Source organism: Pocillopora damicornis, chromosome 1 (assembly GCF_964200805.1).
Source record: "Pocillopora damicornis chromosome 1, jaPocDami1.2, whole genome shotgun sequence".
Taxonomy (NCBI): Eukaryota; Metazoa; Cnidaria; class Anthozoa; order Scleractinia; family Pocilloporidae; genus Pocillopora; species Pocillopora damicornis.
In genome coordinates this window covers 6712501-6728600 of record NC_142670.1, presented here as the reverse complement: position 1 = coordinate 6728600, position 16100 = coordinate 6712501, and the positions used below count along the sequence as shown (strand labels likewise).

The 16100-nt window shown below is 39.4% G+C and overlaps 2 protein-coding genes and 1 pseudogene across 4 annotated transcripts in view; all 3 read right to left on the bottom strand.

The window, feature by feature from the left end:
* Positions 1-1513: 1513 nt before the first annotated feature.
* On the bottom strand, positions 1514-7063 carry LOC149051649 (uncharacterized). 2 transcript variants are annotated; one of them, XM_089184303.1, is made up of 5 exons: positions 6400-7063; positions 4489-4760; positions 4004-4118; positions 2879-3400; positions 1514-2432 (listed from the first exon to the last, which is right to left on the bottom strand). In XM_089184303.1, the coding sequence occupies exons 1-5, from the start codon at positions 6542-6544 to the stop codon at positions 2122-2124; spliced, it is 1365 nt and encodes a 454-aa protein (XP_089040429.1). In that variant the 5' UTR covers positions 6545-7063; the 3' UTR covers positions 1514-2121. The 2 variants fall into 2 exon arrangements, with proteins under 2 accessions (XP_089040429.1, XP_089040434.1); XM_089184308.1 differs by having other exon boundaries at positions 4489-4757; positions 6400-6567.
* A 580-nt stretch (positions 7064-7643) lies between these two features.
* The window catches only part of LOC149051612 (uncharacterized), a 418635-nt pseudogene continuing 410178 nt past the window's right edge, over positions 7644-16100 (bottom strand). Inside the window, exons 3-4 of the transcript XR_016189166.1 lie at positions 8833-9351; positions 7644-8255 (exon numbers count right to left, since the gene is read on the bottom strand). The product of XR_016189166.1 is annotated as an uncharacterized LOC149051612 (transcript). The remainder of the gene's footprint in view (positions 8256-8832; positions 9352-16100) is intronic.
* Positions 13988-14893, bottom strand: LOC149051648 (uncharacterized). The gene is made up of 2 exons (XM_089199962.1): positions 14717-14893; positions 13988-14274 (listed from the first exon to the last, which is right to left on the bottom strand). The coding sequence occupies exons 1-2, from the start codon at positions 14874-14876 to the stop codon at positions 13988-13990; spliced, it is 447 nt and encodes a 148-aa protein (XP_089056088.1). The 5' UTR covers positions 14877-14893.

Sequence of the window (16100 nt, the reverse complement as noted above, 5' to 3'; positions counted from 1 at the left end):
TTCGATTCACAAACGTCTTCATTAATGATGTAATTTACACTTTGGCATATGGCACCATTATTGCACGCCATCACACACTCTGTCAAGCTTTCTGTCCTGGTTTTCTTGAATGTGTGTCCGTGGAGCATCATCCCATGAATGGAACGTTCGGATCAACAAGACACAGAAGAATTCATAAGGGGCAGCTGGTATATGAAGAGGAATGCAATAATATGATCCCATCGCACAAGGTACATTTTTCCAACAAAAAACTCAGCTGATGTGGAGCTCAGCCTGAAATTAATAAAAAGAGGTGGATGTATTGGTAAGCAGGCGGTCTGAACATTGCGCACCGCCTGAGAATTGGACCAGAAACATTTACTGCCTCGTGACGTTCGAAATCAAACTTCACTGGACATGAGTTTCTTTTAATGAAAGCAAGAGACACTGCTTCATAAAAATTAGCCAAACTGATCCGTGTTCGCAGCAAATAAACCATGCATGAAGAAATATCTCATATTCCTAATTTCGATATTGCAAAATCTGATTCCGTTGGAATGTGGATCCAATCAAAATCTACCGTCAGCCACCACCAAATATAGCGTTTGCGTTATATTTAGTAACGAAAATTAGGGTAAAACTTAATTTCTGAGGTATCTCGCTGAGAAATAAGTAAAAAAATGTATATCCTGATTGCCAGTGCAAATTGGTAGGGTGCCATGTTGAGACACTTAAGTAGCCTGGTTTTGGTTACTCATAATTAAAAGTACGTACACCGTAAGAATTTATTGTTGCTTATTAGTCTATCGATGAATGAAGCAACGTCCTTGAACGGAAATTGTCACCAGGGGAGTCTGCGCGTTTATTTTTGATGGGTTTCGTATCAGCGACTCCGGTGGATCACGTTCCGTATGAATACAAGACACTTATAAAAGTCAAATCAAAATAGATCAAACCAGGTCTGCTCTAATTTTAAATATGACTTATTCTTTCCTTCCTCTGCTCAATTTATGAGTTATGAAAAATTAATCAGACGAAAAGGGAATAAACAGCGACTACTTAACGTTCAGGAAAGCCTTTCAAGCGGCGATGTTGCTAAAATTAAAGATTTCTTATATATATTTGATTGGTATTATCAGAAACTTTGGGGTTTTACCGGGCGAAGCGCTGACAATTTGGGAAGGTTTTCTGCGTAATTCTAATGATTTTTTTGCGTCTACTACAAGGCTCTCTTTATTTCTATTCTTACATTATTTAAAAGTTAATTTTGCAAAGTTTTATAGAGAGACAGGTTACAAGGATTTAAAACTTTTCTAAGACAATTTTTGTATTTTGGTCTTGCTCGTATTGATTAATTTCTTAATACTTCATTTGTTTTTGTATTTCTATTTTGATAGTTATATAAATCCCCCCCCAAAAAATGAAAAGGTGAAATTCACAGTTAGCCATTGGCTTACCTTCTAACTTCGGTGAATCTTGGGGAACTCGTTCCAAACGATGTTAGATAGTTAACAGTGAGGATGCACTTCTCGGGTCTTATAAGCGATATTAATTTTTAATGCGTAATCTGAATTACTCCGTACGGGCTCATTAAAGTATACCTCCGTACATTGTAAATAAAGTTACACATTACATATTGTTAGCAATTTCATCATTACATTTTCAAGAAAACTTAGGATACCTCTCTATAATGCAGCTGCCATGCTTCATTCTCCATCAAACATCACAAGCAAAACCTCTAAAAGGGATCTAAAACCTCTTTTTGTTCTCGCTTCAACTACCTTAAATGACTGGAAATTCAGAGCTGCGATTTGTTAATCACAAGTATGATAACAGACAGACATGGACGACACGAAGTCCTGTTATCAATTAATCGTAGCCTTTACAATTTCCGAAGAAACAATCCGTCCATCCTGGAAACTCCCAGTTTTCCTTCAAATGAGTGATATTTGGTTATTGTGATCAATTCTGTGATTGATGGATTTAGCTGAGTAGATTTGGTATGATTGACTACTTCATACTGTCCGATTACATCTCTCCAAAAAAATTAGTGAAAATTAAAGCAGTTAGCGCACCAATCACATTTGAAGAAATTTTAATGGTTGATTAAATAATTTTCATTAATGATTCTATACAGTGATTTCACAGTAATGTTATCGTAACCTGACCAGGTCCATCAGATTGGTAACAACACTCATTTTTCTGATCCTTTCCTGAGTTGAAAGAGCCACCCCCTCCTCCACATGAATCTTTGTTCATCTTTCCGCCACCTCCGCCACCTCCGCCAGAATACCCACCACCACCCCCTCCTCCGTAAGCTCCTCCTCCTCCCCCAAATCCACCGTCGGCTTTTAACGCATTGCCTTTGCCCCCCACTCCTCCCTGAAGAAATCCTCTGCCACCATCTGCGTTCTCATCCGTTCCGTTAGAAAAAAAGCCTCCACCGCTGCCGCCTAAAAGAATAAAAAGGGGATTCAACTTAAACAGACAAAAAGAAAAAATGATAGAAAAAAAGATATTAACAAATCGCTAAATAAATGAAATGAAACCATTTATACCAAAAAGGTTCTTTTTAACGATAATAACTGACATAACCTTATTTAAACGAATCGTTTGGTGGGAGAAAATTCCTCCCTGAATTTTACAATACGGATGTCAATTTCCATAAGCAAGAATCTAATTTTTTTATTCATTCTGGATGTGGTGTTCCCATAGCCTACGAGTAAGCTTTCATAAATGCTGCTGCTGAGACAAGTACACCTCTGGCTTTCCAGAAAGTTTTCCGAAAGTCGAGATGTGTGTGGGGCGAGGTGTCGAGAAGTCTGCAGGTTTTCTCTAGCGGACCTCTTTCTCGCCTGTTTCGCTCTCCAGCTCGCGAGGCCCCCGGAAATTCCCTCACCTGCGTAGCTGGCATTGCCACTCTGCCCGCCAAGGCCACCGATTCCGCCTGACCCTGCTGATCTGTACCCAGGATTCCCAGTTGTGTTTGTACTTGCGTCACACCCTGCATGCCGTTTTGTCAAGTAATACAGACCTCCTCCACCTCCAGCTATTATCAAAGGCGTGTTGTTTTGTCTGACAACGAATGTACCTCCACCACCGCCAGAACTCCAGTCATTATCTCTAGAGCCCCCTTCCTGTCCCACAAGGATACGAATGATCTCATCTTTAATGAGAGTGAACGTTCCGATCATTCTCGCTCCTCTTCCTCGATACTGAGCGCTGTTAGGATGTAAATCGTACCCTCCTGCTGCTCCGGTTGCTTCTATTCTGTAGTCACCAGTGTGAGGCACAGTCCACTGTTGAATACCGCTGGACAATGTAACTTGTCTGTCATGATCCTGACCTGTGTAGTGACTGCCCAGCGTTGTTGGGCCATATCTTCCGGTGGCACCGAGATTTGAGAAGATCGCAGAGAATGCTGAAAATTAAATCATAATAATAATAATTGTAATAATGATAATAATAAAAATAATAGTAAAAACCATTAAATTATTAATGCCGAACTTGATGTGCTTGTTAATTCGTAGACCGTTAAGAAAACATTCGATGCTCCGTTAAGGTTGTCGACATGTAATTCATCTCTCACCTAGATAACTAGATGACACAATCACTAGCTTGAAGGATGTTACAAGAGGTAAGCACAATATAGTCTCTAAGTGCTCTTTACACATCTAGGCTTTTAACGTTGAATCGTCTTTCCTGAGGGGTACTGAGTCTGTTTAATGCCCACTTAACATGTATTTGTCCTAAAAATCGACAATTGAGGCGAAATAAATCATTAGTCATGAACCCTAAAGGTATCATGAACCTTCGTGTTTAGCAAAACCATGAGAATATGACATTCTTCAGACCCAAGCCTTACCCTAACTTTGCACTCGTCAATGATGAAAAAATGAAAATGTAGAAAAAAATTATGGATCATTAATCAGTGGGCGAAAAAAAAATGGGAGCCATGGATTTCATGTTAAAATGACTACACTTCCAAACCTTAACTACAGATAATTGTTACAATGTTGCTTACAATTCTCGCAGTTTTCACCTATGGCTTTAGGTGGACACAGGCAAATGTATCTCTTGTCTGTGAATCCATTGAGACATGTTGCACCGTTGGCACAGGGGTTGCTGGAACACAGATTCTAGTGAGAAAACCAAAAGGAGCATTCTCAGTCTCCAATTTGAACACTAAGGGCCACTTGTTTACACCAGGTCTAAACCAAACCGCGGTTTTACGCAAGCAGTGGACCTCAAGGATTCTCTATCAGAGGGTTGATTGAATGAAATAAATAAATGTTCTTCCACTATCAGCTTTCGGCCCTCTTGGCGTTTTTCACAAAAATAAATGTTCAGATAAAAGATTCGACTAAATTGAAGATGGCTTAAAACGCGGTTTCGCTAAAACAACGACTTCTAAACTTTGTTAAAATAGCCGACCATATGCGTTCGATACTCTCGCTATTTTTGTCTTCGATCTCTTTTCATCTATTTGCATGGTAACTATTATTTCACCTGGGTAGCCCAGTAAAGGAATCCTTCCTGTGCCGTAAGATGTTCGAGATGTTGAATATGGTCAGAATCACTCAATTGACAGACCCTGAGTCCATTCTTGTCGGGTGGCCCGACATTCACAGACACACAATTACTTTCCATCAGGCACTCGTATCTACAGTCACCACTGAGTTCATTTCCCATTTTGAGCGTTATATTACGAAGTAAGTGACCTTGGAGAGCGAATCCGTTGTCTGGTTGTCCAAACCGTAGACTTCGACACCCGAGTCCTGCTGATAGGGGTACATGGGGGGAAAAAGCAGAAAAAGTAAAAAACAACAACAACAAAAAGTAAATAAGTAACTCTTTAAATGATGTAGAAGTTAGGTAATGAAATAGTAAAGGAATCAACACTTACAACTAAAAATTTAAAAAAATGAGAAAAACAAAATACTTTTAACTGACCACCAGATTACAGAATTTTTTTGGTAAAATTTATTATAAGTTAACCTCAGCGAGAAGATAATTGTTAAAAAAAGAGGCTAACATAAATAAAGATTGTATTATTTATTCTAACTTGAGGCTCAGAGAGATCTTTCACCGAAGAGAGATACGCAATGAGCTGTAGTAAGTTCAAGTAAACGTTAATTTTGTGTTATCAACTAAGCTGATATGTAAATTGACCTCCGTAAAGAGCTTTAAAGCTAACGTTACGAGCGTTAGCCCCTCATCTTTCGCCGTGACAAAGTGAGTGATATCCCTCATCGCATCAGGAAGAAAGAAACCTATCTCTCTGCGATCCAACAATCTTGCTTTTTGACAGGTGCCTCGTACGAGTTGCAAGACTTTTGCTGATCAAGCTTTTGCCTTTGCTGGTCCACCTCAGAGGAAAAAGCTTTCGCAAGAGAATATCGATCAGCTGATATTTGCTTGGCTTCCAATGTTGATTAGAACGGCTCCGAACTTGGTTACTTTTCAGAAACAGTTTAAGACATGCTTATTCAAAAAAACCTATGACATTTAGTGCCATCATATTCTGTGGGTCCCATTTTATATTTTGAAGTTTGATATCCTAACTTTCACTTTGTTTTAAACGGTAAAGTGCTGTCGAATATTTTATCATAAATTTGATAGACAAATTCACTGTTATCATTGTAAACCAAATTATCATATAAAACCTCCCACTACCTCAGCACCACAGTTCCGTTCGAAAATTACCTCCCCCCCCTTTTTTTTTTTTTTTTTCAAATAAATTCTGTTTGACCAGATTTCTTAAGTACACATAGATCCGTAAAAGGTTTTTACAAAGGTTGCCTTCTTTGGACCAAATTGACTCAACCGATGTAAACATCATGGAGGAGTCAATATTCACTGAATAATGTATTCCTTTGTAGAATTCTCTCTGAAATCCACTGATATCAGTTGACCAAGAAAATGTATTGAGTGTATATGTATTGTATGTAGTTGCAATATTTCGACGGAGTGGCCCAGTTCTACTCATAGCTGGTTTAAAACACTGACAAGGCCAGACCACAACATAGTTAGTTATGTTCCCCACTCTCTGCGAGAAGTGCGTGGGTTCTTTAACGTCGTCTACTAACCAGTGCAGAGAGAATGGTGGAGAAGGTACAGAATAGAATGTCTAACCATTTGCGAATATTATGGCAGAGGCAACAAATTCTCCCCAGTTATTTTAGTACTCTAAGTGTTTGTCCGTTCTAGGGCTTGAATATGTACACTCGAACTCACGCACGGCAGTCCGGCGCTCTACAACTTGAGCTAATCAGGCACGGGCGCAATTTTATTAGTATCTGATAGAGTGTTTTATGATATTCTTAAAATAGGTGCGTTCTTCGGTAGAGCATCTTTTGTGAATCTGAAAAAATGCGTGTTTTTTGGGGTTTTTTGGTGGTTGTTGTTTTTTTTACTTACCGCGATTTTTGGCTTCTACGGGTGTACACATCCAAGTTCCAAATAAAAGGACAAATCCAAACGACAAAGGCAAAGCTGTAAAATACGCGTTCATGACTACTTTTGGGCGTAATTTCCCGAGGTGAAAAATGGTCGATATAAGCATAAATATGCTAAACTGATTAGCAATTGGATCCTTGCAAAAAAAAAAAAAACGGCCACACGCAACTTATCAAATATTTATATCTTTCGAGCAAACTTTCTGTTACTCGGGCTTTCTTGAAGAACACACAACCATTTTTTTTAATAGTATGTAGGTGATGCTATAAAACGCGGGTACCTCTTCTGTGTACTTGATCTGTAGCTGTAAAAGTTTAATTATACGGTTCAACACTGCCTAGAGCTATCGTGTGTTTTGTGTTCTGTGTCCCTAATGTGTATGCATAATGAACAGATGTTTTTTCTTTAAGTAAACACAGGAAATGAAAAATGAGTCGTGACATGATACGAGTAACTTCGCTTCGTTGAGTACAAATAATGGGCCAATCCAGTTAAAATATCAAGCGATCTTTGGAAATTTGGTTACTTTGCGCTGCGAAAAAAAAACTGTTTGAAATTGTATCAAAGAAGAAATGAAAATGCATTGAAAATCGCTATTGGTTAACAGCCATCTGTTCACCAAGTATCAGCGGCAGACTACTACGGAGCATTGTCGACATGTGATTGGGGTGGATGATGAAAAAAGAACTGTAGTTTGAAGTTCTGATTAAGCACCTTTGTCAAATACCTAAAGGTCATTCATGTCTTTGAGAGTTTGTCTTTAGGCATACTGTTTTTTTCCACTGGCAATAAATTAATTATTCACACAGTTTTCATTGATAATATGTCACTTTTGTATCTCAACATTGAATCGTTGTAAAACCTTGTTTGACAGGTTGACGTCTCATGTGCATGTCCGACGTGAGCGTAACGCAAGACCTGAAAAAAAACCGCTTTTCGTTTCTATTTTTATTTTTTTCGTCGTCCCGCCATATAGGAAATGGTCATAAAATTAATCAGCTGGATAAAAGTAACTTACTGAACAGATTGATGTGTGATATCGCTGGGTATATCTACTCGTTATTTGTATTTTGACTCGCCCTGCGGGCTTTTGAGCATACGGCACAACTTGTAAAAATGCTTTGCAATGTTACACACAAAAAGTCTCATAAGACATCTTTATCAACCATAAATTATGCAACAACAGCAAAAACATCATCAACAAAACTGGTCGTCAAGTTTAATAGCCGTTGTGGCATTTTTCGACAACCTCTGAAAAATTAGAATGTATGTAATTACTAACTGAGGTTTAACTCATGGCTGCTCCCACACGTTTGGCCGAATTGAGGTGGGCGCCTCAAGAGACGGTAAACACGTCCAGCCATTTGCGGGAAAACAGAAACTGTCCGTATTTTTTGCCTGTTCTTTAGCGTAATATCGTTGCATATCTTGCACGTTCCGTTGCCCTAATACGGTAAACTGCTAGTTTCCTTTCAGCAATGTTACGGTCACCTGACCATGCCCATCTGAGTTGTAACAACATTCATTCTGCTGATCTCTTCCCGAGTTAAACGATCCACCTCCACACCCACAGGAATCGCTTACACCAGCCCCACTGCTTCCTCCAGAGTACACCCCTCCACCGCCTGCACCCCCTTTATATTGTGTACCTCCACCACCGCCACCAAAGCCGCCGAACATAATAGGCATTGCGGCCCTGCCCCCTTTCCCTCCGTTGAGAAAAGCCTTACCACCTTCGCTGCCATTTCCTAATGCTCCTCCATATTCCAGTCCACTCCTTCCATCTGAGTAAAAACCTCCGCCACCGCCACCGCCACCTGAACATCAAATAACAAATATCAGTCATATACGTATAGGTAGTCAAAGAAGTTCGGATTCAATTTGGTGTAAATAATCACGATTTCAGACTAACAACAGCTAAAGTGAACTGTTCAGTTGGAACCATCCTCGAATAAGATTCTAACAATAATTATAACTACATATTTTTTAATCGAAGTCTTCCCGTTGTTATCATGAAGATAACAATTTCATCGATTGTGATTGGTTTGATAATTTCCTACTTTCCACTAAATCACTTGCCAAGTTGTTATTATTGGACAGTTCAATAGGCCAATCACGTTCAAAGTTGTAGTTAAAATCAACCAATAACAACCTTGGACTCAATAACCATAGAATCAGTGTGCAGACAAATGTTCTTTGTCTTTCATAACTTGGCCATTCTTCTTTTCTCGGTAATTGTAATTTTTGATTAATAAATCCCGATAAACAAAACAGACTCCCGCTGCCAGTCGTCCGACTTTATTATCATTCGTATGATTACAGACCGAATTGGACTCCACTCAGTCCCATTACCATTACTTATCGTCACGTTTTATTTATAATATAGACCCTGACCTGCTCTACAATCATCAACTGTCTGGGAACCATGTCCATTGCTCCCCCCCGACCATGATCTATAGCCAGGATTCCCCGTTGTGTTTGCACTGGCATCACATCGTACTTGTCTTGATTGCGGATCGATTACACCACCACCTCCTCCAGCAATTACCAAGCAGTCGTTTGTTTCTTTGACTACAAAAGATCCACCCCCTCCACTACTTGTGCGTTCACTCTTGCCCCCCTCCTGGCCAACGTGAATTTGAATGATTTCTCCATTAATCAATACAAAAGTCCCGCTTATTCTTGCACCTCTTCCTCGATATTTGGCGTATATGCCGTCGCGCTGCTCATTGTAACCACCTGCGGCTCCAATTGCTTCTATTCTGTAGTGACCAGAATAAGGCACAGTCCAGAGTTGAATACCTCTCGACAAAGAAACTTGTCCATCGTGATCCTGACCTGCGTAATGATTGTCAAGTGATTTGGGACCAGTGCGTCCTGTTCTGTTCAGGTTTGTAAATACGGCGTTGAACCCTGAAATAGGCAGAATAACTGATCCAGTAATGTACATGAAAAGAATTACGTGCTTCTTATTGGCTAAAAACGAATGCATTCTCATGTAACGCGAGTGCAAAGTTGAAACTCGAGTGCAAAGCTGTAACACGAGTATAAATTGCAAACATTTCGTCTATCTCGATTTTCTGTGATGTTTTGTCGCATACATTAACAATTAACATATTAACAAGTAATGATATGATTTCTCTTGCAGTTTGGTGTACTAAGCGCTTTTGAATTTTTCAAAGACAACAAACTGCATTTGCCCTACGCGCTCGTGCAATTTTGTTGTCTTTCAAAAAAATTAATCGTGCTTATTAACACTAAATTGCATTCGAAATCATGTTATTACCTATACAAAACCAATCTTGAGTGAGGAAACCTAGATGTCAGTTACCAAGGGTTAGATTTTACTAAGACCTCTCTCGCTGTGTTAAAACTTGAGGGGGTGAGATTGGAACAAGACCAGGAAGGAAACGGAGCTTTCAAGCCAGAAAATAAAAACAGCCTTTCGGTTTCTATGGTCACAACACGTCACAAAAACCATTGACAAGATTTTTATGAAAAAGAAAAAGCCACTCTAATACTAAGCAAATTGAGTACTTTGCTAGCGAAGTAGTTTTGGTATTTTAAGAATATATTGAAAAGAAACGATACTCCCTTTTTATGATCTAAACTTTATCCTTACAGTAAGCTACTGATGTTATAAGCAAATAAAAAAAACAGATTTTGACCTTTTTATACGTATAGGTAGTAACATGATTTCGATTGCATTTTGGTGTTGATAAACAGGAATAAAAATTTTCAATGACAACAGATGTGCACGAGCCCTTAGGGCGGGTATAATTTGTAGTCTTTGAAAAATTTACAAGTGCTTAGTACACCAAATTGCAAGAGAAATCATGTTATTACTTGGTAATGAAGTACATGAAAAAAGCATCAGAAAAAGGCAAGATAGACGACGCTATTTATAATTTGCACTCGTGTTAGATGAGAATGTACTCGTTTTTAGCCAATCATAAGCGTTTTATTTTCTCGTGTTCATTGTTAAATGTTACAACGGGCTCGCTTGCATCAATAACAACCGACTAATTAAAATTAATAATTATTTCACGAGAATTGATTGTAAGTCGAGGCGATGCGTCAATTAAAAAATACACGATGTCAGCAATATTTAACTACAATAAATGGTACGCTCTATTACTTTTTGAATTTTTTCTGTAAATTTCATTTCTCTCTCCTTCCCCCCATTTCACTGATGTTATCGAACTGCTCACCGATTCCAGGCAATATTGTTTGGAGGGAGAAGGGAGAAATACATAGGTTTTTACAATGACTGTGCAGATGAATAGCAGCTTTGAAGGAGATATTCTTGATCACATGACCTTTGAGAGCATATCCATCAACTGTTGTAGTAAACTTCAGACGTCGACAAATACCTAATGATAAATTTGAAAGCAATATCTTAAGAATTCTCTAAGAAAACCTGCATGATCATGCGAGGTAAGAAAAAGATATGCTATTGCCCTAAAAATCTCTTAGTTTCTTTGTTACTTTAATCTTGAATATTGATGCTGCAAGTAGTATTGTATTAAAAGCCATTTTCCGAGAAAATCGAAAATCGCAAGACACTCGTAAAAAATTGGAATTTTTTTTCTTTTGCCAAAACATCCCTTTTAGTGACCTAATTCAAGAAAAAATAGTTTTGGGTTCAAGCGATTCATTGTACGGGAGAAATAACAAAAAGTTTGAAAAATCGATTTATTGCAGTCTTTTCGCGCTTAAAAACAACAGAATCCGACCGCAACTTCGAGAAAACGGTGAACGCATAAGAAACAATCCCTAAAATCGAAACTTCAGCCGAGTATTATTTCGTTCTTAATCTTTAAAATCCTAAAAGAAAAATTTGAAGAAAGAAGTTTTTAACATTTACAATTGACAAGTTTAAAAAGGTCATATTTGTGTCTCTTGAAATGTTAGAAAATGAAAGCGAACTTTAACTGTTGTAAAAGCCCTCTGGTATATGTCGCTTCCTAGTAAAACCCATGTAGAATAAAGCCTTGGCTATCGAAGTAAATTACGGGAACGTTTTAGCTCTGGAAATTAAATGCAGCCCTAACACTGGAGTAAGCAATTTGAGAATTTAAGTTAATCAAATTTATGCAAATTAGACGGCCCGCTGAATGAATTCATACTAAACGCAAAGTTTAGTGTAAAAGGACTACTTACTGTTGCTTATAATGTGTTTTTAGAGTGAAAATGTTATTTCTAGCTTTCAGCCGTGTTGGTAAGAGCCGTAAATAACTTTTTATATGACGACTGAAAAACGTTTGTTTAGCCACTTTGCTACCAGTGAAATCATTGAGATCGCAACTTCGAACTGAAGCTGTCATCGCTTGACGAAACTCCGTTACCACAATTTTAAAATAGTTTCTTCAGGGGGAAAAAGCAGAATTAAAATGCATTCGAAACCGTTGACTTCGATTCTGAATTCGTTTAGTTACGATTTCAAGCCATCACAAGGTCTTATGACCTCTGCTGACCCGGAAATCGGTTACATGCCAAGGTCACGTTAGCAAACTGTCACGAAATACTCCATAGCTTCTGTTTTCGGCCTTTGTTTTGGTAAAAAAAATATGTAAACTTTTCACTGAACAGACCGTCTTGCTTTGTTTGATTTATATATTTATATTGGTCTGGACACATGCATATTCTGACTGGCTGTGAAAGACATTCATCTCAGTTTTTGATTCAGAGTGGTATAATACTTCCTAAAATATTTCAAACACAAATGGTTCCTTAATAAGTTCGTTATTCCCGAATTTCCCACCTTGCAACAATCCCTACAGCAAAAAAAAAAAAAAAAAACAGAAAAGTCAACTTTATAGCTTGCTTTAGTTTTGTTTTGGAATTTTTTTTATGATTTTTCCTCCGAAACCAGGAAACCCTAGCCAGGTAACTAGAAATTCTCAGTTTCATTAAGAGCTTGTCCACAACACAACTTCAAACTTGCGTGTGCTTATCGCATCCTTAAAGCCTTCCAGACCTCTTCAAAATTGTTGAAAAGCCTATTGAGGCTAATAATAATCTTTGAGTTAACTATGACCAATTCACGCCGCGAGCGCGAGAAAGAGAACCACAGGGCTGAATATGCGATGTGGAGTGTTATAAAATTCCACATTCTCGCGCGTAACGCTTTCTATAGAGACTTCTAGAAGTGTTGTTTAGCGAAGATAAATAAAGTTATCTTTGGTTAACTCAAAGAACTTGCAGAAATACCTCCAGCCTGCATAACAGGCGCTTTATGAACCAAGCGAGGCGAAAGTGGCATTTTGCGCGAAGCGCGAGAAGCGACGAGGGGAGGAGAAAAATAAAGCTTTATTTTTCTCCATCCCTCGTCTCGCGCTTCGCACTCGTTTCGTGCTTCGAGCAAATGCTGCGTTCACCTCGCCTTGCTCATAAAGCGGCTGTTATGCAGGCTAAAATACCTCTTCACATTTATAAGATAAGGTGTCATTGATTCGTTAGAGCGGGAAGAGACATTTATAACGTGTAAATAGTCACGAGCTGAAAGGTAACTGACTGATTTGTAACAAGGACTCACCCTGACAAACAAGAAATGATCTCACTTTCCGAAGAGGAACGCTCTTTTAAACATAAACAAACTTCAAAAATAAGTAAAGGAAGCAAAACAATGAGCAAAATAGATTTTTTCTTGACTTAGTTATTCCGGCGAGAACAAATGGTGAATGATTCACTCCTGGAAGCAAGCCTCTGAGGAGAAGTAAGAACACCGTTTAGGCAAAACTCTACAATTTGTGTACTTAACTAGCCTGTTCACAGACTCTCTTCATTTTTAGATATCGTCGAGTGCACGTATAAAAAAAAAGCGCGTTCCGCCCTCTCTCACGAGAAATCGCTTAGCTTGTGCGCACCAAATTCCCAAAACAGAAAAACGTCTGTGAGCAGGGTAGTACTTTCTGTTTCTACATATTTTGCCCACGGAGCTGGCAAGTGCAATTAATGACGGCTTTTTTCAGCAGGTCAACGTAGAGCGCTTTGCGGCGAACAGGCTTGGGAGGTACTTCTAATTCTAGTTGCTGACAAATGTTTTGAAGCATTCCAAGTTTAAGTCGCTCCAGAGATCCTCCCTTGGCTATGGCACAGATATCGTACTGATCGTAAGTGATGGGGTGCTGTAGCGTGATGGATAGGATTGTTTCTCTTGCCATGGTAAAGTTTTCCTCTTATACTACAGCTTGGATTTCAGCATCGTCGGATGTTTACCGTCGGACCTTCGCTGCAAGACCTGAGAAATATGAAGTACACTGCTGCTGGGTAAGAAACTCGGATACTTTGAACAAACGAACACTATCAGGTCCTTGTGCACATCTCATTTCACGTTACGATATCACCGTCTGGTTTTCTGCCGCTGGTTTGACCAATTGTAAACTTCGCATTTAGATAATCCCTCTGGTTTTGGTTAAAGCGATATGCTTTTTTGCTCGGCTTTAGCGCCCATCCTTCTTTTACCTCTAATTCGCCGGATGTAGCCTCTCTTGTATCCCTAAAAGACGCAAACGAAATAACTTGACTGGTCGTGCTCTCCTCCAACCTAGACTTGTAGTCTAGTTTGGCAAGGTCTAACAAAGACCGTTTCAGGAGACTTGGTGCATTTCTCTAAAGATAGGTGTTTTTCGAGAGATGACAGCCTTTGAAAGACCTTAACACACCCATCCTGAGGGCAGGTAAACACGGATGACGATTCATTTGTATTGTCAGTATGATCATGATCCTGCTCCACTTCCGTCTCTTGCTTCTTACTTGACTGAGTCGGTTTTGGGCTAAGGGGTTTAAAGACTCCAGAAGAAAACTCAGATGAAAGCCAACCAATGCCATGCTCTGAAGTAGATAACACATAAAAGAAACAAGATTTACATAAAAAGCACTGTTCACCCACTTCAACACTTCACTCTGCACAACCTGTGAAGAGTGCCCCTTTGGTCCACTTTACTTCGCGAACAGATGAAACGTTTGCTTTTTACATCTTATGACGACATGTTCTTCAGAACCGCCATATGTCCGTTTTAAAAATTTTGTAGAACAAATTAAGCGCTATAAATTTATAAAGGGGCTAAGGGGCTTAAGTCTTTTACAAAGCAAAACCCCACGGGGTGGTAGACATCCGCTCCTCCTGCGTACCAGGATGGGAAATGGATGCCTTTCATGCGTCTGAAGGCTATAACAAACACCTTTTTACTCAAACTGTAAAAAAAATATCTTTTTGCTCAATGAAATAATTCTATGAAAAAACGATGAAATTGTGAATTTTCATTAGACTAACCTTCTGATGTTGTTTCCAATGCGATCTCTTTTCCCTTTCCCATACCATAGGCGCGCCAAGCTACGAGAACTTCGTCTTTAAACTCGAAATTGTTTAATTTGTTGATACCAGTAATCTTTCTGTTGTCATCTACTACTGCTTCCTCTTCAACACTTTGCATGACAGCAACTCGAACTCCTTCTACCCCCCCCCCCCCCCCCCATGCGAAAGAAGAGCACTCTTCAGTTGTTCGGCATTGGCCACGTCATTTCCTTCGTTTATGAAAGTCCTGACGTGATTCTCGCAGGTTGCAGCGAGCCTGTCTGCGGCACCTTTTCCACCCTGTGGGTCAGAAAAGTCAATGCGCTTGATCTCGATGCCGGTGGAGGAGGATATCACTGGGCATGAGAGTACGGTGGACGACGAATGATAACATCCTGCGTTATCCTAGCGAAAGAACGCCTTGTTAATCTCACTGTGTTCCAGCTTGATGGTATTCAGGACATCCTGCATGATTTTAACCACTGCAGCACTGCCTTGATTGTACGACTGGACTATGTGCAGAAAGCCCTGCCACTGGAGTACCACGCTCACACGACGGTAGACGACAGAAACGTGCCAGGAGATACCTCGCTTACCAAACCAGTCGGTTTGAGACTCTCTGTATTTTTGTGGCAGGAACTTCATGGCCCAGTCGTTAATTATCAAGACAATGTTGTCGTCAAGTTTCTCCAGTGCATCTATTCTCGCTTGGTATTGGTTAGCTGATCTAAGGATGTGGCATTTCCAGGACATTATGGCCAGCTGGGCTGTCTGGAATATAAATAGCGCTTCGTCTTTCGCGTCCTGAGTCGGAAAGGTCGTCTCGCCAAGGACCCGTTCAATCTTTGCCAGAGTTTCCTGAAGACTTTGACAACGGTCACAAAGATTAGTGTGTTGGTGACTGCATTGTTGCTGGTAATCTGAATCACTACAGTCGCTAAGAGCAAACAACACACAATGGTCTGCTACGTTAGAGGGGCTAGTGACATGAACCTGTTGATAAAACAAAACTGAGATTACTGTTTGTCTGTGCTTATACTTCAATATAATAGTTAATCAAATGATTTTTTAATCTAACATATATTATTAACGTAGGGGGGCGAATAACTTTTAACCTTAACCTTAGAAAAGACTATCCTCGACTATCCTCGTGCGCGCATTGTTAATCTCGAGAATTTATGTAAGCTAGTTACACGTGCACCATTTAGAGAAGAAAAAGAGTACAAATTTTTTTTTTTTACGGAATGATTTTGTTGACGAGATAAAAGAAGTACTTACTTTTAGTTTTATTCAAGCTGTCTTGCTGGAGTCAGAATTCACATTACCCTATAGTCCCCCTTCAAATACTGCTTGCTTGCACAAC